Source organism: Equus przewalskii, chromosome 29 (genome assembly GCF_037783145.1).
Source record: "Equus przewalskii isolate Varuska chromosome 29, EquPr2, whole genome shotgun sequence".
NCBI classification, from domain to species: Eukaryota; Metazoa; Chordata; class Mammalia; order Perissodactyla; family Equidae; genus Equus; species Equus przewalskii.
Genome location: NC_091859.1, coordinates 40,535,043 through 40,555,640, shown reverse-complemented (window position 1 = coordinate 40,555,640; position 20,598 = coordinate 40,535,043). Strand labels below are relative to the sequence as shown.

The following is a 20,598-nucleotide window of genomic DNA, read 5'->3' as shown; positions in this document are numbered from 1 at the left end:
CTCCAGTGGCGCCACAAGTCCCTCCTAGTGGCCGCGAGGCTGCGGGGCTTGAAGTAGCGGAAGCTGGGATGTTGAAAACAGTGTGTGTTCTAAGACTGGAAACAGACGTTTCCACTCAATTCTATCTGACCATGCTTCGGCCTTTTCTTTTCACGCGTGCGGAACTGTGCCTGACAGAGCCTTCCGCGAACTTACAGCACACGTGGTTTGTGACAGTTACTCCGAAGCCTGTGCTCCCCATCACACCTCACGTCCTTTAAGTTTTCCTCCTAAAGGTAGACGCTGGCCGTCCATGCTTCGTGACGCCCAGACACCAGCAAGGCAGATGACGACACAGAGATTCTAAAAGATTCTGTGACGTGCCCAAGATCACTCAGCCACTGTCCCGCCCCCCTCCCCGCCCCACACAGTCGTCAGGAAATTCCTCGTATACGGTGTAGTCGAGGTCCAAAGCTGGTCCTCCAGTCCACTCCTCTGCTCTCCTGGCCCCACGCCTGGCAGGCAGATGGCAGCCCCCAGCCTCCCGCCTCTCTGCTGCTGCGTCTGTCCACGTCCTCTCTCCACTGTCACTGAAGTTTATGTAGACAATGAGCCCTCTAGAAAAGCTGCAGAAATCACAGGAATATATCCAGGGCGTACTTCTCTATTTTACTGTAAGTGCACTGCAGGCTGGACAGGCAGAACTCAGAAGCCCTGTTTGCGTTTTGTCGTCCTCCCCGAGTGTGGCCTGGCGGGTGACTGGGTGACGTAATGGTCTCCCTCCACCTGAGAGACTGGCAGCTGGGACTCCTCACCAGGAAAACACCCAGGTCCCATCCAGCCCCGCCAGACTTTCCTTTGCCATTTCATCTCCTGAAGAGAGAAGTCTGCACCGTGGGGAAAAGGCAGCATGAGAAGCCATAGAATTTTAGAAGGGTTGTTGAAAGAGCTGAGAAATATAGGGGGGCCCCAGCACAATGTCGAGCAGATACGTAGCCAGGAAATACCTGGGAAATTAATAAACACTGACTGAATGACACCTTCCTGACTTGAGGACATGATTCTAGGAAACACAAAAGGGGCAGGAATTCTCATTCTGTGCCTCTGGGAATGGAGAGATGTACAAGGTGTAATGCCTGCCCTGGAGAAGGGACAGAGACGCAGGGCAAGGAAACAGGCAGAGGCGCGATGGTGCATCTGTGCTGGGCGAGAGCACGGTCCCCATAGTCCAGAGAACAAGCGCTTCTTGTCAGGATAGGAGAATTTCTAAGAAACCAGATTATGACAAAGTTAATGCCATATTCAATTCACAGGGTCGTATTACTGTCTAGTATTCTGACAGGATTTGGGACAGGAAGAAATCAAGTGTTGAAGTGGAAAGAAAGAGGTGTGCACACCACTAACGGGGGCCTTCTGATTGATGTAATTGTTTCAGGTGCTAGAGTGCAAGAGCGAGAAGTGACTCCATCCCAGACTCCGGTTCCTGCCAAAAGTAACCTGGACAGCTTTGTGACCGCGGAAGAGTGCCTCAGACAGTTCCCCCAGAGACTGAAGGAGTCCTTCCGGGTAAAGTAGGACCTGTCTGCTGCTGGCTTTATCTGGAACCCCCTCCAGCCACTCAGCCACCTGGGGGTGATTCCCGGAGTTCCATCACGTCCTGCTCGTCACAGGACACAGAGCACTTTCCTCCACAGACACAGGCCTGCCCCTCTCCCCTGTCCCGTCCCGGGGGTGGGTGGGTGGCAGGGCCTGACTCTGTGGTCCCCTCCCTCCCTGAGGTCTTGCCCTGCTGGCGTTTGCAGGGTCTGCCTTCGGCCTCTCGAAGGCCTCGGAAGAGTAAGGAGACGTTCCTCACAAGACCGGAGGGCAGAGGGGCCTGACACCCTCAGTTACGGTGAAGTTAGGCTCCATTCATCTGTTCCACTCACTCCACTCACTCCCTCACCGAACAGATATTACACAGTTCCTGTGCGCTGGAATCTCTGCCGAAGGCTGGGATGAAAGACGCGAGCCCTGCTCGGGGGCTCAGTCCAGTCTAAGGCAGATGGAACCGGCCGATTCAGACGCGTCGTGGTTGGTTGTTGGAGAGGGAGTGGTAGTGTGCTATGGGTGCATGGGGAGAAGACCCCATTAAGGAGGGCTTCCTGGAGGAGGTGACCCCTGAACCTAATCTTAAACCTCAGCATGTGCTGGCCAGAGAAAGAGGGGAGCAAACAGTAGAAGAGGGATCTTGAGCAAGGAGGTGGCTGACAGGTCATGAGCTTGGGAAAGCTCACAGCTCACTGTGACCGAGGCATTGGTTGCATGTGGAAGTCGTAACAATAAGATAGGAGAAATAGCTGCCATTCAAACACAGAGGCAGGTGCAGAATGACCTCAGCTCCCTTTGACAGGTAAACAAGGGTGACTGAAGTGGGAAGGAAGATCAATTTAATAAGCCGACCATAGTAGCTACAAAACAGAGCAGAGGGCACCAGGGAATTAGGACCTGTCCTAACCCAGGGCTGGGGGCCCCAGGGCCTGCAGGAGCAAACCAGCCGCAGGCAAGGAGATGGGGAGGGCCCTCGGGTGGGGGGGGCCGGGGCAGCCCGAGTTTCCTGCGCTCTGAAGTATCTCCCCCACACTGATTGCCAGCTGGAGAGTCAGCTGGTTACCAAGCTCTCGTTCTAAAATAAGCAGGTTTATGATGACTGTCTGGCTTGGATTTGCAGGATGGTTCTGACTATGACCATTCTGTCCAGCTGTCAGACCATGCATCCTAATTCTTGGTTTGAAAAAACATCGTCACCATAAGCATGCGCAGAAGGTTAGTCTTCCTTATTGAGCCCACTCTAATGCCCAGCCGAGAAGGACGCTGGGCAGGCAGGGGTCGCTTAGGGGGTTGGGAGCCTGGATCTCTGAGGAGGGAGAGGGGGCTGAGGGAGGCAGAGACGCACCGGAGCAGCGTGCGCTCCCTGCTGGTGGGCAGGGACCGGAGAGCCTGGACAGGTCCCAGGCCAGCGGCCCTGCTGCCATCATCCTGCTGCCTTGCCCCCTGCAACCCAGACTCCCTTCTCTGGCTTCTTTCTCCTCTCACTCACCTTTCCCGGGGGGCACCGAGGGGAAGCCTCACTCCACGCCAGCACCGCTGTTGTCCTAACTTGAGTTATCAGTGCAGCCCTGTTGCAGCACGTGGCCCGTGTTTCCTAAGAGATCTTTATTTTAAATACTTAAATAACGAATTGACTCAACAAGCCTTCACCGACACCCACTCACTGACACCAAGAATTCACGGTCTGGTGCGTGAGACAGAGAGTGTAGCCCTACTCGCCAGGGCTTGCATGATTCGTACTGGGATGCAGGGCACATCCGGGGTCCCTGGGGATCTGCTCATTGTCCCCACGGGTGTATGTGAATGGGACAAAGTTTGTGCCTTGATTTTTGAAGGTGAACCCACAGGTTCAGTCCCTTTACTTCATTTATCAAGTTCCTATTCGTGAGAAATTCTCGAACATCTCTCCTCATCAATAATGAAAAACCGTGAATTCATTTAAAATACTGTTAAACTATTATTGAACTATAATACTATTAAAATATCACTGCTGCTGCTGTAGCCAGAGGAGTCCATCTCAGCACTCAGCTAGGTTTGTGGGCAACAGCCAAGCCGAGTTAGTTAATCACACCCTCACGGCCCAGGCCAAAGACCGTGGCCAGTTGAAGGAGATAATTCATTGTGACCAGACAGGGGACTTCTTCCCTCCCTGGCTGTGGTGAGGAAAGGAGGCACAGAGACCCCCTTGGGGACCTAGGGACAGGTTCTGTGTGGCCACTGTGGGTTCCCCTTCAACCCGGGGCTCACCCTCTAGACGGTGTCCCGGCAAGTATCCACGGATTCATGTGTAAAAAGCTCCCACACCAATAGGAGGATTCCATACACACACTTCTGCAGCTGCGTCTTCACTTCACGGTCTGTCCTGGACGTGTGACCTTGCGGGTGGTCTCAACACACAGCTCAGGTCACAGCGTCCCCTCTGCTGTTAGGACAACCCTTGATCCTGCCTGACCGGCCACAGGCCCCTGGCTCTGCACTGGCCGTGGCCTCCTCCCCAGCTGCACCTTCACCCCTCTTCTCCTCGCTTCGTGCTCCAGCCAGTGCTCTTCCTTGCCCTGTTGTCTTTGCACATTCTGTTCCTTTGCCGGGATTGCTGCTCCTCCCCCTTGGACCAGTTAACCCCTCCCCAAGCTTTGGTCTTTCTCAAGCCCTTGGGCCTTCCCCTGGCCCTCTGATCTGCCGGGGGCACGTGCTGCTGGAGATTCCCCTCCCAGCACTCGGTGTCTGAGGAACTGGAATTCGATGAGACGTGAAGGCCCGAGTCTTCCCAGTCATTCACCACAGTAACCCGAATGGCTCCCACGGAGCCTGCCATGTAGTGGACGATCAAGATGTGTTTGTTGAATGAGTGAAAGAATTCACATTGTATGCCCGGCAGTGAACTGGAAGGTGTCCACGTATGGCCTCATTTGTTTTAATCCCCACCACTGCCCTATCAGGTAGGCACTAACAGTCCCATGTTATGGATGGAGAAACTGAGGATTGGAGATGAGGGAAGCTTACCCAAAACCACACATCTAGTAAATGTCATAAGCAAGAATTGAGATGACATCTGTTTGATTACCAAGTCTATGTGCTACCTATTAAAATTAGTAGGCTTCTTTCTGGGAAGTTAAAGACTGAGATTTGGGAACAATGAAAGTTTATAAATTTGTGAAGTTTATAAACATGGGGTGCCCTGGCATCTAGATTGTCCCTGTAGTCCAGCGATTAAGGCTGGCGTTGAGCACGTCTTTCACACTTCCTCTACTGCATGGATCACACCGAAGTGCTGTGGTTTGCTTACGTGTCTTTCTTCCCTACCACACTGTGACGACCTTGGTGTCAGGGACCACGTTTTAGTTATCAGTATGTCCTGTACCTAGGTGCCCAGGAATGTTTGCTGCGTTCTTCATACCCAACAGTGTCGTTCCACAGGTACGCAGCGGGCACTGCTCTCAGAGCTGCTGCTGTCAGGAGGAGCGTGAGGTTTCACATGGACCTTCTAGAGGGGAGCAGACTGTGAACACACGCATCTCCAGGATGTTGGGGGGTCATGTGCTGTGACAAAAGACAAAGCAGAGGCCAGAGACTGATCAGAGTGGTGCTGTTGTACAGAGGGGTCAGGAAATGCCTCCCTGGAGAGGGGACGTTCGGACAGACACCTAACGGAGTACAGGGGTGGGTGGAGAATTCCCTGAGATGCCTAAGGCAGGCTTGACGTATGCAAACAACAGCAAAGGGGGCCAGGGGAGGAGATGAGGGCGGAGGGGCCTGGGGGCCATGGTCGGCACTGGGATTGGACCCTGAAAGAGACGGAGAGCCCGTGCGGTGAGCAGAGGAACGGCATGCGCTGGCTTGAGCTCTGAAGGAGTCACTCTGGCTGCTGTGAGGACAGAGGATGGGGGCCAGGGTGCGAGCTGGGGGCTCATTACGGGCTTCCTGCAGGAATCAGGGGCCTTGGGTCTGGGGAGACACAGCGCAGCTGGGAGCAGTGATCTGATTCTGAAGGGAGAACCAGTGGGATGTGTTCGCACATTAGATGTGGGGTGTGAGGGAAAGTGAGGAAGCGAGGATGACTCCAGGATTTGTGGTCTGAGCAACTGGAAGAAAGCCCTGCCTCTTCTCGAGACAGGAAAGACTTGGCAGGAGCGAGTTGGGGGTGAAGCGTTTGATTTTGGCCTCGTTGGGTTTGACGTCCAAGAGGAGATAGCCCATAGCCGTTGGAGCTGTGAGTCTGGAGGGTGAGGGAGGCCGTGGAGCTGGCGACAGAGGGGGGATCGCTGCGAAATGGTTGGTCCTGTGGCCCCGAGGAGGAGGCCCCAAGGGTGGTGCTACTAGAGAAGAGGCCACCAGCTGGTTACACATCTGCCTCTGGATGGTGATGTCACTGAGAAGCAGGGGCAGCATCTTTTAAATTGATTCCCACGGTATTTAGCACAGTGATTTCACGTACTGGGTGCTGAATAATTTTTGGTGGATGAATGAATGAGTGAATATAGACAGATCTTTCCACAAAATCTCAGAACATTGTCATTAGACGCTTGGGTCGTAGCAGGTCTTGCTTTATGTTATAAGTAATCTCTCATGGCAGACCCTGGACTTAATCAGGGAATGATGGAAACGAGGGGTGTTGGGACCACATCTGCAACTCGTCGAGCCTGAGACACAGGAAGTACACATTGTGGAAGCGCAGGTGTTGACCCTGACAGAGCCCGTTCAAATCCCGACTGCTGGGCACTTTCTGTACGACCTCAGGCAACCGTAATAGTAGCCAACATTTTGGAGTGAGTGCTTATGAAATACGTGGGGCACTTTCTCAGTGCTTTGCTCACGTTAGCATCTTCAGTCTTCACAACCACCCCAGGAAGCTGGGACTTGTACAGTCCCCATTTTACAGATGAGAAAATGGGAGGTTAGACATCTTTCCTGAGGTCATGCTGCTGGTAGGCAGCAGAGCTGGGATTTGAAACTAAGCCGCCTGCCTCCAGAATGTGCCCTCGACTGTGCAGCACGGCCTCTAAGTCGCAGGTTCCCCCCCAGCCTCTGTCTCCTCATCTGCAAAATGAGAATCGCTGTGCCCCCTCGTGTGGCAGAACTGACAGCACATGCACCCGTGCACAGTGCTTCAGATGCAACAGGCCCGTCTCAGGCAAGGCTGGGTCTTCAGGGCAGTCATCGAAGACGGGGACCTGGCCTCCGGGTGGCTCTTCAGGGTGAAATCCAGTACGGCGCTGTTTTCCTGTAGACAGAAGTTGCCAAACATTAAGAAAGTTATAGAAAAACATCCAGAGCAAGATTTTTGTCTATACTGGGAAGCTCCGGCCTACTCTTTCTTCCTTCTCATACTGGAAGTACGGGTACCATAAATGAAGAGAGTGGAAAGGAAAGAAAAGCCTTTCTCGTCTCTTTTCCTCAACTCTTTGCATTATAAAAGGACACTGGAGAACATAGTTTTTAATTTCTTGGGAAATGCAAAACATGCCAAGGATATTCCTGGAGCAGTGAGATCTCCAGAAAACAGTAGTCAAAGCGCTGCCCCTTCGTCCTTTTGGAGAGACGTGCGTGCCCGGGGGGTTGGAAGTGTGTCCTCGTTGGGTTCAGAAGGAAGGGCTTTGACGGGTGCGTTCTGTTTTCAGGGTCCCTACTCTGCCTTCTTTGAGATGGACACCGACAGGGACGGCATCATCAGCATGCTCAACCTCCACCAGCTGCTCCAGCGCCTGCTGCTCAACCTCAGGGATGAAGAGTTCGAGCGCTTCCTGGGCCTGCTGGGCCTGAGACTCAGCACCACCTTAAACTTTCGGGAATTTCAAAATTTGTGCGAGAAGAGACCTTTAAGAACAGACGACGTGCCTCAAAGACTCATTAGGTAAGACGGCAGCCCAGCTCAGCGGCTTGTATGTGCCGGCCTTTGGTAACACGAAGTCCAGCATTTCCACTGTGCCCACAAAGGGGCTGCAAAGAATGGGGGTGCCTCCAGGAGCGATTATTCTGTCTTTTTCTCAGTTCACAAGGAGTATACAGTGTAGACAGACTGGAAAACACAGACACAGGTGAGAAGATACGGCCTGATCTGACCACCTGAGCATCGGTTTCTGTTTCACTGTGTATCCTTCCAGTCTTTTTACTATGCACATAAGCATGTACATATACCTTTCTTTTTATAAATCTGAGGCCATATGTATGTGCATGTTGTTCAGCCTTCCCAGACCTTCCGCACAGCACACTTTGTCTCAGCTACCGCCCCTCTCGCAGGCTCCCGCTGCAGGGCCGTGCAGAGGGCAGTGCGTGCATGCTTGTCAGGAGAACAGTGGACGTCCTCTGGGCGCTGAAATGTTAGCCTAGGAATGGATGTGAATCGGGGAACCACACAACACCTTGTGGGAATTGACGGAAACTGAGTGTCATTTCAGTCTTTTTTCTTGGCACATAAATATATACATATACTTACATTTTTCTTGTTATAAATCTGGGGTCAGCCGAGCCAACTGCTTTGGGAGAGGCAAGGACCCCTTTCCAGGCCTTCCCAGGCAGTGCTCCGCCCCAGACCCCCGTCCACCCCAGGCCGGCCTCCCTCAAGGCCAGGAGGAGAATCTGCGTCCCGCCGGGCTGTAACTCCCGTCGTCTCCTGGGCTTCTCTCAGGAAGAGCACACGCTCCTTGAGGCAGTAGCGGGCCTCCCGTCTCACCCAGTACCCGTCACGGTCAGCTGCCCATTGAGATCTGTGGATGCCGACAGGCATGAATGAAGTAGCCATCCAGCCCCTCCTTGACCAATTATTAGAAGAAGTATTAATATTTTGGAAACGTTCCCCTCCACCGTGATAACGCAGCGCTGTGTTTTCTGCGTCAGTGATACCGCTCGGTAGTAAATTCACTAGGCTGTTTGCCCTCGAGCCACTTGTAGCCCCAGGGGCTCCAGAAAAGTGGCCCCCCACCAGGCGAGGGCAAGCCCCTAGCAGGGGAGCCCCCGGAAGCCCCTGGCACTGGGCCCTACTGTGTGATACTTGGCAGCTGCAGAACGCCCTCTGATCCTGCACTTCAATTTCCCCCCCTGAATCTGTTGAATTTATTTTGTCCATACTTAAAAAAAGCCAGTGAGAAAGAAAACGACCGTAGCCTCTGTCTCAGTGAGCCGGTCGTCCAGCACGGGAGGCGGACGCCTGCTTCCGGTGCGTAGGTTCTGAGGAGCTGTAATGTGAGACTGGATTGCTTAACATTAAAACAAAACAAAAAAAAATCTCCAGAAAGAATTTTATGGAGAATGTATGCAGAATGAACATGGAACATTTCAACCACAAAACACAATCTTTTTGTTCAAATGACTCAACTTTCTTATTTGTACCTGTTCGTTCGTTCATCAGATATTCACTGGGGGTCATCCGTGTGCTATGTGTTGCCCCAGGACTAGGTGGTACCAAGATGAATAAGATGAACATTCCTTTTGAGCAGCTTGTGGTCGAATGTGGGACAGATTCAAAAATAAAGAGCTACGTTGAAATACAAGGATGTCTGAAGTGCCACAGGGAGGGGACAGGCTAAGCCTGCTTGAGGTGCACAGGAAAAAGTGGGCCATTTGAGTTGGATCTTGAGGTGGGAGTAGGAGTTCAGCAGGTGCAGGCTACCAGATGGTGCTCCAGGGCCAGCAAATAGCATTTACAGAACCACAGAGGTGGGAGTGTTGCGCACATTCAGGAAATGGGGAGAGGATGCGTGTGCAGAAGCCTGCACGATGTGTGCGTGCACGGTGGGGCATGGTGGGAGGGGAGTCCTGGAGAGGCAGGCGGGCGGCTGTGAAGGCGCGTGAGTGTCAGGCTGGGGACTTCATCCACTGTTGGTAGGCAGGAGAGGATTTTGTGCTGTGGAGTGAGAGGGTCACCTTGTGCTGTAGAAAGACCCTTCAGCAGCCCTAGAGCAGAAGTAGATATACAGGAGGAGAGGCTGGAGCCCAGGGAGATCCAGGTTGGGCTCCCAGGGTCTGGGGAGAGAGAGCTCTGAGATGCCAGCCAAGGCAGTGCTTTAGAAAGCCGAGCCCTGCCGTGGCCAGACCGCCTGCCTGTGCTTCCTGAAGAGATAGCCTTCAATACCCCAACAGCCCACAAGGAGGCATTACTCCCTGACTTTCCTCATGAAGGAACTGGGGCCTAGAGAAAAGTTAATGCCTTGTCCGGAAGGACCCAGGTGGTGGGTGACGGGTCACAGATTTGAAGCCAGGGTGCCTGTTGGGAGGGCTGCTTTCTCTGCCTAGAAACTCACCCTCCCAAGCCTCACTCTTCTCCGCCAGCCAGACCTGGGCACCATCCCTTTCTGGAAGCCATCCTACCCTCTCCGATGGGTCCCTCTGCCTTCGGGCCTTCACTTCCCATCTGCGTCATCAAAACAATACTTCTGGAAACTTGGAGAGTTCAGAACTTTGTTGAAGAGAGGAAGACCTCGTTTGCTTCATAACTGCAAAACATCTTCATTTTTAGATGTATGAATACCAAATAGACTAATTGGTCCAATGACCTGTTTCATTTCTACATCATCTGTTTCCTTCCAGTCGCCTTGTTGAAAACTCACCTGCCTTGTCCCTGTCTCCTGACGACCCACATCAAGTACATTTTGGTGCAACACATCATAAAAGAGGAAAGAATACTGTCCTTTGTCCTTTTAGCAAAATTAGATGGTCCAGCTTCTTGTCACAAAATATTGTATGATCAAGTCCTTCCTGATGAATGACTAACTGAAGGAAAACACCAAATTTCCTTTTTGTGTTAGAAATAGATCATTCACTCCTGAAGAGATTTGGCTTATACGATCAGTTTCACCATCATCGGTGGAATCTAGAGTGCTCTTCTCTCTCCGCATTTATCTTCTGGTTTATCTAATAATTGTGAAATACCTTGCTATCTCAGTTTTCTTCCCTTTGCTAGTTGGGCATGAAATCAGAATTCTGAATTTTCAACTGTGTTCAGTGAAAGCTAACATAAGACTACAAGATGGTGTCACTGTCTGCTTTTGTACTTTCTTGAAAGGAGCTGTTAGACTTCGGGCAGTGCAATCAGAAAACTGCAGGGTGATGCAATAGTGGGGATTCTTTTCGATATTATATCATCCTGCCAGCAATTCCACCATTTTTTGTTTTCCTATTATTATTCGTCTCTTTTTTTTTTCAGCATAGTTGGAGACAATGAGTAATGACTGAATATTTCTTAGGGTGATGAAATAGATGTAGTAAAGTTACAATTAAGATCACTAGGACCCCATAATGTATCACAGACGTGTAAGAGGGTTCAGTGGACCCATAGGATAATTGCAAGAGAGAATGAATTTTATTTCACAAAGAAAATAAATTTTTTTGTTGTTTCTTTGGAAGACCTCTAAGAAAGAATATAAGTCGTGAATGCCTATCCTCTTTCTAGATTATCTAGAATTGTTATTTCTTCCTTAAATATTTGATAGAATTCACCAATGAAATCAAGTCCTGGAGTTTTCTTTGTTTGAAGGATTTTAACTTATAAATCCTATTAGTTTAACAGTTATGAATCATTCAGAATTTCGATTTCTTCTTGAGTGAACTTTTCTAGTTTTTGTCTTTTAAGATATTGGTCCATTTCATCTAAGTTGTTAAATTCAGGGATAAAGGTGTTCATAGTATTCCCGTGTTATTCTTTTACTATCTGCAGTGTCTTTAGTGATTGCTTTTTCTCATTTCTGATGTTGGTGGTTGATGTCTTCTCTCCTTTTTTCTTGATCTGTTTGGCTAAAAGTTTACCAATTTTATTGATGTTTTTTAAGAACCACCGTTTCATTTCATTGATTTTTCTCTATTGTTTTTCTGGTTCAATTTTGTTGATTTCTCTTCTTTATTATATCCTCATTTCTTTTCCTTTGAGTATAGTTTGCTCTTCTTTTTTGTTTTCTTAGGTTGGAAACTCAGACTTTTTATTTGAGTTCTTTCTTTACTAATATAATCCCTAATGCCATCAATTTCCTTGTAGGCACTGGTTTAGCTGCATTACACAAATCTGGATATGTTGCAGTTCTTGTTTTCATTCAGTTCAAAATATTTTCTAATTTCCCTTGAGACTTCCTCTTGGGTCCATGGATTATTAGAAGTGTGTGTTTTTTAATTCAAAATATTTGCTTGGTTTCCTGCTGTCTTTCTCTGATTGATTTCTAGTTTAATTCTAATATGGTCAGAAAACATACTTCGTATGATTTAGTTCTTTTACACTTGTTAAGGTTTATTTCAGGGCCCTAGAAATGGTCTGTCTTGGTGACTATTCCGTGGAGACTTGAACGTGTATTAGGCTGTTGTTAGACAGAGCGCTCCGTAAATGTCAATGAGATCAAGTCAATTGATAGTGTTCAGGTGTTCTATATTCTTGCTTGTTTTCTGTCTATTTGTTCTCTCAATTGTTAAGTGTCGAAGTCTCTAACAATAATTTTGCATTTATCTGTTTCTCCTTCCAGTTTTATTAATTTATGCTTCATACATTTTGAAACTCAGAAAAAAATAGTCTTTATATTCACCATTTCTGCTTCTCCTCCTCTATTTCTGAAGTTCCAAGTTTCTGTCTGCTATCATTTTCCTTCCCCTAAAGACTTCCTTTAGCATGTCTTTTAGAGCAGGTCTACTGGAGATAAATTGTCTTAGTTTCCCTTCATTGAGAATATCTTCCCTGCTCCTTCATTCCTAACAGATATCTTTGCTGGATATAGAATTCTGGTGGGAGCATTTTACAATGTTTTGTTTACAGCATTTTAAAAATGTTGTTCCATTGTCTTTGGGCCTCCGTGGTTTGTGGTGAGAAATCCACAGTCGTCCGAATGGGCTTCCCTCCATGTGAAATGGTCGTTTTTCTCGGGTTGTTTTCAAAGTTTTTTCTCTATCTTTGGTTTTCAGTAGTTTTAGTTTAGTGTGTTTCCGCATGATTTTTCTTGAGTTTATCTTTTTTGGGGATTTACTGAACTTTTGAATCTGTAAATTCATGTTTTTCATCAAATTTGGGGAAATTTCAGCTCTTATTTCCTCAAGATTTTAGACTTTTTTCTGTACCAATCTCTTTCTCCTCTCCTTTTGTTACCCCAGTGACATGAATGTTAGACCTTTTGATTTTGTGTCACAGATCTCTGTACTGTAGTCCCTGAGTCCCCTTTCCTCTTTTTTTTCTCTCTGTTGATCAGATTGGATTATTTCTATTCATCTATTTTCAAGCTCACTAACTTATCCCTCTGTCACCTCCATTCTGTCATTGAGCCAATCCAGTAAAAATTTTATTTTTGTTGTTATATTTTTCACTTTTAAAGTTTTCTCTTGTTCTCTTCTTTTTCTTTTTCTCTCTCTTTCTTTTTTTGTTTTTTAAAGCTTTCATTTCTTTTCTCAGAACTTCTGTCTTTCCACTTATTTCAAGGATGTTCACTCTTACTTCCTGGTTATAATAGCTGCTTTAAATTGTGATATTGTCAACACCTGCATTACCTTGGAGTTGGTGTCTGTTGTCTTATATCCTGATAATTGTTGAGATTCTCCCGGTTCTTTGTATATTGAATGATTTTGGATTGTATCATGAACATTTTTAATATTGTAGTATGACACTCTGGTCCTGTTAAAATCCCCTATAGTGTGTTCATTTGTTTGTTTGTTTTGTTTTAGCAGGCAACCAATCCAGTTAGTTTCAGATGGCAAGTCCTGACTGCCTTCTGTGGCTTTGGTGTCAGTTTGGTTTTCAGAGTCACTGTACACCATCAGGCCAGCCCGTGTGTGTGGAGCCCAGTCTTAACCATACAGTAATCAATTTCCCAAACTTTCGCTTGACTACTTCAGGCCAGTTTCACACATGTGCACATCAGAGCTGAACCTGGAGCTTCCTGCACAGATCTGTGCATCTCTTTTACCAGTTCTTGCCTCCCAGTGATTTCTCCCCACACTCTCCAGGCCCCAGGGGCCACTTTTTTTTGTCTTTTGGCTAGGAAATCTTAGATTTTAGCATACCTGAGCTGTAGTGCACTTCCCATGACTGGGTCCACCTCTAGGGCAACATGGTGAAAGAAAAAAATAATGTGGATTCCTCCAACACTCTTTGAATCGCAGGGACCCCCCCCTTTCCCACTTCCTCTGGTTAGAGAGAAGAAGTTCACTTTTAGGTACTACTTGGTCACTGCTATTGCTGGCGCCATCACAAAAGTGCAGTTTTTTAAGTGGGCTTGCCTCGGATCAGGACTGGGATGTAAAAAGAGACAAAAAAAAGGAGGGATTCCCATACTTTTTGTACTGCAGGGCCCTCCTGCCTAGTTCTTTGGTCAGAAAAACAGGTGTTCTTTTGGAACTTTTTCTGTCCACGTCTGCTGCACAGTTCCAAAATCAGGCTGCCCTTAAGCCTAAACTGGGAATATGGGAGGACAAAACCATGAAACTCACCTCTGTATCAGTCATTCTTCAAGTTTGATTTCCCTCTCCACCAGCCTCCTGTTGCTTACTTAGTGTCCTCGGAGAATTTCTTTTTGTCTTCTGTCTAGAGTTTGTAGTCATAATCAGCTGGAGAGAAAGGGTGAAGGGTGCCAGTCCTTCTTGCTCGGACCAGAGGCACATCGCAGGGCTCTCCCACCGGCTGGAATGCTGTTCCCCGAGGTCACACATGGGCCTCCTCATCACTCACGCTTCCCTGAGCCACTCCCTGACCTTCTTAGCTGAAACGTCCCCTGCTGTCATTATTCATAGTGGCATTCAGTATCTGAAGTTATCTGATTCACTCATTTTTCCAAGTATTTGCTGTAAGTTTCTCACCATCACAGTGTGAGCTCCTGAGGACGTGAGCTCTGTCCGCGTTGCTCGTCACGGCGTCTGCAGGACCCAGAGCAGCACGTGTGTAACGAGTTTTTATGTGTCTGTGACTGACGGACTGGCTGGTAGGAAGGCTGGATCTGATCAATCATCGAGATCTAAAGAGCCAGACCATAGGAGAGGAAATAAGAAACTTCTGGAAAAGGCCATGGAAAAACCTTCTGATCTCCCTAGAGGAGACAAATATGTAAAATGGCAAGGGGAGAAGTGGGTGGGATAAGCAGCAGGAGTGCCTGCTCTGAGTGTGGCTCACTAAGAGAGTCCAGGCCAAGAGCCTGGAGGAGAAGTCGGCTGGGGCTGTTGGGTCTGTGTTTAGACAGTGAGGTCAGTGGGGATGCACTGACTGTGCAGAGGCAGAACCTGCCCCTTGGGATCTCCATCGGAGCACCTTTGGGGAAGTCCAGGTGAGTCCTCTGGGTGCAGGTGGATTTAGGAGGAGTCTCAAGGTGAAAGCAGGGGAATACATGACTCCAGCACCTAAATCCTTTTGAGCAACCGTGAAAATGCAACATAATCCCCCCGACCTTCCAGACCTTCAGTGGTAAAGTAGTGTTGGAAGATCAGACTGGGTGACCTGTGGATCCCTTTCTACCCTTGAAATTCCGTGGTTCTGTGAGGTCCGGTAGGCAGTTGGAGAGAGATGGAACGGAAAAGCAGGTGGGTTAGAGTACTAGTTTCGAAATAGAAATGTTAAGTGGAAAGAGGATCCTCAGCACAGCAAACACCAAAGGTGGCCCTCACCTCTGTGAGACTCGTGTGAAAGTCTATATGGGGCCTCTGTGGGGGTCCCTCGTACTCACTCTCGGCCAAGAGGCACTGATCGCCCAATGTGCCTGTGAATAAGTGCGGTTCCAAGCAGGAGTACAGATGTCATCCCATTTCAGGAGACCGTCGGGGTGACGCATGTCCAGTGGTTTTGCTGGAGGACTGCCTCAAGTACTCTCGTATCCACTGGGAAAATATTGCGGGTGCAGATCTGGGTGTGGAGCACCTCAAGGCCCTGGAAGTGGAATAATAGATGCTCCCTGGGAGCAAGGCCACACAGAGAAAGAAGTTGGGGGTTTACAAGTTTTTACACATCCCTAATTTGTTTTGGGGAGTGGAAAAAATCCAGGGCACCCCAAATTCCTTCAGCCACGGTCTCCACTGTGCCCCGCTGTGGCCTGGCCAAGGCAGTGAGCACAGGGTCTGTTTCTAAGTGTCTTCAGTGCCCCTCATCCTGTGGGTAAATAAACGAGTTTGATCATTTTACAACCTACAAGCTAACTTTTGAACATTAGCTGAGGCTGAGAAGTCTGTTAGCGATATTCTCCATTGTTCCTGAACTGTTTACCTTAATCTTCATTATCACTCTAACTTGTAAATTCAGAAATAAGCTTTTAGTTATTTTCTTCCAAAGACATTTAAAGTTATATTGTGGTTTTTTCCCCTCTGAGAATAAATGAGCCCTGTTTGTTTTGTGAGATGCAGAAAAAGTTGAGTAGTAGTTGTCTGAAAATAAACACGGACTTATAAAATTTAAGAAGACTTCCCTAACGCGCAGCTGGGGAAGTAAGGCTGTATTTTCAGAAGGCAGTTAGAGCAGACGTGAAGTCACAGACTTTAACGGGATCTTTGAAACCAACAGGGGGAGGGGAGCCCCTTGGGAGATTAATGAGTTCATTAAATTTAAACACAGTTATTGATTATTTTTTTTTTCTTTTAAGACCAAAACAGAAGGTCGCAGATTCAGAACTAGCTTGTGAACAGGCTCATCAGTACCTTGTTACCAAAGCAAAAACCAGATGGTCAGACTTGTCTAAGGTAAGAAAATGATTATTTTCTTAAAAGGGAAGGAAATCTATTTCAGTGTTCCTAGATCATTGGGATGATCAAGCTATTTCGATCCGGTCGCTGAGATGGAAAAGTGACTTTGTATACCCACTTTGGTGACTCCTTTTATTCTTAGTGTACATGTTCAAAGTAAACTCTCACAGTCGAGGTCAATTGATGTTTATAAAAATGACTAATTGTAGGAGTTACATGGACAGAAATTCCTGGCTTTATCTCAGGTTTGATATTAATTAAAAATTTAAATGAAAAATGTAAGACGCTGTCATACTTATTTTTAGACAGTTACAAACATGCATTTTAAAGAAATATTTCTTCCTATCTTGCCAAAATTACAGAAAGCACGTTTTGAAGGCGAGTACGCTCCACGTGCAGTCTGTAAATTGTGATGGTGGTTGAGAAGGGAGACGTAATGTCACAGTGGCAGCTGTACCTGCAGGACAGTAGATCCAGTGTGCGACCCTGGGCTCGTCCTGAAGCCACAGATGCGGGACCCCCATTTCATAATGAAACAAGGACACAGTGACCTCACCTTAAACCATGCTTTTAAAACTACATTCTGGAAGTGTTTTCACACTGCTTTGAAGAAGGTCTCCACTTGGTTGTGTCTGGTCATTTTCTTTGAGTGTTTGCTCTGTCTTGACCTGTGCCCAACGTGAAGTTGTATCTTTAAGTCCTGTTTGCTCCTGGCTGCCTCTCCCCAGTCCCCTGTCCCCTTAGAATTGACAATGCTGGCCCAGGCCAGCTAATCCCACAGCCCGATGCTGGGCCCGCCTTCCAAAGCAGTCCTTCCGCCAGCCAGTGAGAGAGAGCAGAGCACACTATTCCCCGGCTCCTCTCTGACCTTTAAACTCCCTCTGACCCATGAAAGAGGAGCCCCTTCTCTCCAGCATCCCTCCTCTCAGCTGGCCTGCCCACCTTCCCCTCCATGCTGCCCCTCCTCCCTCTTTCCTGTCCCCTCGAGGCTGTTGACTCCGTATGTAATGCCCCCCTGGCCCCCCTGCTGGTGCAGGGAGTCGTGAGGGCCACCTGCAGGCCCTTCCCGCTTCGTCCTGCCCCACTTGACTCACCCAGCACATACTGAGTGCCGTGGGTTTGTGCCAGGGGTTCAGTGGTAACCAAAGTCAATCTGCTCCTGCCTCGTGGGGCTCACAGCCTAGGGGAGGTGCCAGTCAGCAAGCAGAGGCATAGTATTAACAAAGCAGATGGGCACCCGGGAGAAAACAAACAGCCTGTCGGGGAGTGACTGGAGGGCTGCAGGGGTCTTTGTTTCTGCCTTGCCGAGTCCATCCTTCTTGAAATGTTTCCTTCTCTGGCTCCAGGACGCCCTTGGGCCCCCTGCCCTCCCTGCCTCGGCCTGCCCTCCATCCCGTGGGCTGACCTCCCCGCCGTCTGTGTGGATTCTCACTCCACGGACAGTGTCCTCCACACCTGCCCCTCCACTCCTTCATTCCCACAGCCTCTCAGAGCCTCTTTATGCTTGATGTTCTGCAGAACCGGAACTGTGTGCAGAGGGCACGTGGGGCCCCGGAGCGCTGTGCTGCTCAACCAGCAGCCCCGGGTCTGTCCCACAGAGGTCTCGGTCTCTTCTAGAACTGAGGCTGGCGGGAGTGTGGGAAGGGGAAGAGACGCGGAGGGTTACAGAGAGAGGAATCAGAGCCGGTCTGAAGGGGTGTGTGGAGGCGGGAGCGAAAGGAGCCACTTTGTCCAGAATCGAGTGTTATGCATCACACTTGTCACCTCACTGGCCCCCACACCTCTCTTTGACCCCCGGAGGACTAAATGACCCTGTGAGTTTTATTATTATTATATTAGATGTCTCTGTCACTCCCTTGGTTTATTCTGAATAGAGCATTGAAGGAATTCGTTCTGACTTCGCAACCTGCAGAAAGTTAGCATGGCACATAGATAAGGCTAGCAGCATTCCCAGCGGCCCGCCCAGGGACAAGACAGTGCTGTCACATGGCGCTTGCACGCCTGCCCTGTGCTTCTGGGTCATTCGTTTGGAGACCATGGAAGTGACTGGGGCTGGGGGGTTTGTCTCCCTCTGCTGCATTTCTGGGGGGGACTTACCCACAGGGCCGGCTAACATCTGAAAGGGTGTATCCTCCAGTAAAACGCGTTTGGAACCTGAACAAGGATTCGGGTATTTAGTTGTCTAGTCATCTTCAGAGCGAGTCACTGGCCAGCCGCTCAGCCGTGCTCTGTGGGGACACCTCCAGCCGAATTCTCAGAAGCACGCACGAGTCATCCCGTCTGGGGGCAGTTTAATATGCTCCGTTCCAGTTCAGTGCTTCTGGAAAATAAGTTGGTTGGTTTCTTCAGCAAACATTGTTATGAGCTAACTATGCTCTGTTGCGAGGTGTTAAAGAAGCAATGACAAAAAAAAAATAAAAACATCGTCTCTGCTCCCAAGAGACTTGTAGTCTGAACACCAAAAAGAGTGTAAAGAATTGTATGTATTCCGGTGGAAGTGGCTGGTGTATGATGAGGGTACCCAAGTGACCCAAGAAGAAGAGGTCACTTAAAAGATGAGCAGGCAGTGGACGAGGTGGTGAGAATGGGGAGGATGTCGGGGCTGACCACATAGTGGGGCTGCACATAGCTCAGCGCTGACACGTCCACAGGGTCACACCGGGTGTTTGCAGGGCGAGGCAGCCAGGGACACGCCAGAGCAGCCTTACGTGCTGTAAGCTTTTAAAAACTTTTCAGTAAAGTCCACCTAACATAAAATTTACCATCTTCAGCATTCTAAATGACCAGTTTGGTGGCATTAAATGCATTCACGTTATTGTCATACTATGTGCTCTAAGTTTTTAAAGGTACTTTGAAATCTTCCAGACCTAATTTTTTTAACTTAGTAGTTTTTTAAGTTGTGACTCTACAGTGGAATATACTAATAATATATGTATATAACTATGTGTATATATAATATGTATATATTTTATATGCATATATAGTATATACATATTATAACAGATATAATAATGTGTATATAATAATAAGTAGCTGCCATGTGTCCCAAATTGTATCCCACCATGTAACCAACATCCAGAGGAAGAAACAGAGTGTCATCAATACCTTAGGCCGGGGGCAGCAGGCTTTTTGTGCAGAGAGCCAGACAGTAAGTTTTTCTGGCTTTGTGGGCTGTAGGGCTTCAGTCGCGACTACTCAGCTCGGCCGTTGTAGCACTTGGTACAATCAGACTTCTGAATTTCCTCCTCTTTAGTGGATGTGTAACAGTATCTCATAGCAGTTTTAATTAGCATTTGTTGGTTGCTAATGAGATTGGGCATCTTTCATTTGTTTATTCATCAGTCTGCTTTCCTTTTTCTGTGAAGTGCCTGCTTGAGACGTTTTACAGTTTTCACGCTGGGCTGTCTGTCTTTTTCTCATTGGTCAATAGGAACTCATACTACGGTTTGGCTACTAGTCTTTCATAAGTAATATGTGATGCAAATATCTTCTTCCAGTTTGTATTCTGTGTTTTCACCCTTTTTGTATAATGTCTTTTGAGGAGTGTGAGTTCCTTTTAATGCAGTCAAATCTGCACATCCCCCACGGATCTTGCTTGAGAAACCCTACCCTGAAGTTGTGAAGATGCTCTCCTGCGTTCTCTTCTGGGAGCTTTGCAGTCTCACCTTTCACATTCCGGTCCTGAAATCGCACTGGATGTTGCATATGTGTGGTGAGGCAGGGACCAGCTCAGTTCTTCCATCTGGAGATCCCGCTGTCCCGGCACCATTCAGTGGGATAAGAGATCCCCCAGTGATCTGCGGCGTCTCCGCTGTCCTGCGTCAAGGCCCTGCGTGTTTCTGGGCTCATCGCTCTGTTCCCTTGGTTGGCTTGTCTGTCCCGGCACTAATACCGTATCTTTGTAGTCACCATGACTTAATCATATGTCATAATTAGCCCCCCATCCGTGTTCTACGAGAGCTTTTGAATCAATTTGTAAAGTTCCACAAAGAATAAAAAAACCTATTTGGATGTTTCTTTGGAGAGAAATAATATCTTTACAATTTTGAGTCCTCCAATGCATGAACATAGTGTATCTCCATTTATTTCAATCTTTTTAAATATCTTTCAATAAAATTTTAGACTTTTCTGTGTAGAAGTCTTATAATCATTTGTAAGACTTGTTCCTGGGACTTTCTGTTTTTGATACTATTGTAAATATTATTTTTAAAATTCATTTTCTGTGTCTGATATATAAATATATGAATGATTTTACCTCTTGATATTGAATCCAGATTTCTTGATAAATTCTCTTATTATAACTAATTTGCGGATTCTTTGTATTCCTATGTATACAGTAGTGTCGTCTGTGAATAGTGACAACTGTATTTCTTTCTATCCTATTGTTAGACCCTTGTTCCTTTTCTTGCTTAA

The 20,598-nt window shown here is 47.9% G+C and overlaps 1 protein-coding gene and 1 long non-coding RNA gene across 8 annotated transcripts in view; one reads left to right on the top strand and one right to left on the bottom strand.

Moving 5' to 3' along the window:
* Nucleotides 1–20,598, top strand: part of EFCAB6 (EF-hand calcium binding domain 6) — a 231,704-nt gene that overhangs the window by 146,721 nt on the left and 64,385 nt on the right. For all 6 annotated transcript variants that reach the window (XM_070600030.1, XM_070600034.1, XM_070600028.1 and 3 more), the window contains 3 exons: nucleotides 1,415–1,545; nucleotides 7,188–7,420; nucleotides 16,086–16,182. In XM_070600030.1, coding sequence (XP_070456131.1) covers nucleotides 1,415–1,545; nucleotides 7,188–7,420; nucleotides 16,086–16,182 — 461 coding nt within the window. The remainder of the gene's footprint in view (nucleotides 1–1,414; nucleotides 1,546–7,187; nucleotides 7,421–16,085; nucleotides 16,183–20,598) is intronic.
* On the bottom strand, nucleotides 6,100–20,137 carry LOC139080301 (uncharacterized). 2 transcript variants are annotated; one of them, XR_011534697.1, is made up of 6 exons: nucleotides 19,291–20,137; nucleotides 18,283–18,505; nucleotides 15,180–15,379; nucleotides 14,323–14,477; nucleotides 13,957–14,073; nucleotides 6,100–6,790 (listed from the first exon to the last, which is right to left on the bottom strand). It is a non-coding gene; the product is annotated as an uncharacterized lncRNA (long non-coding RNA). The 2 variants fall into 2 exon arrangements; XR_011534696.1 differs by lacking the exon at nucleotides 6,100–6,790 and adding an exon at nucleotides 7,954–8,273.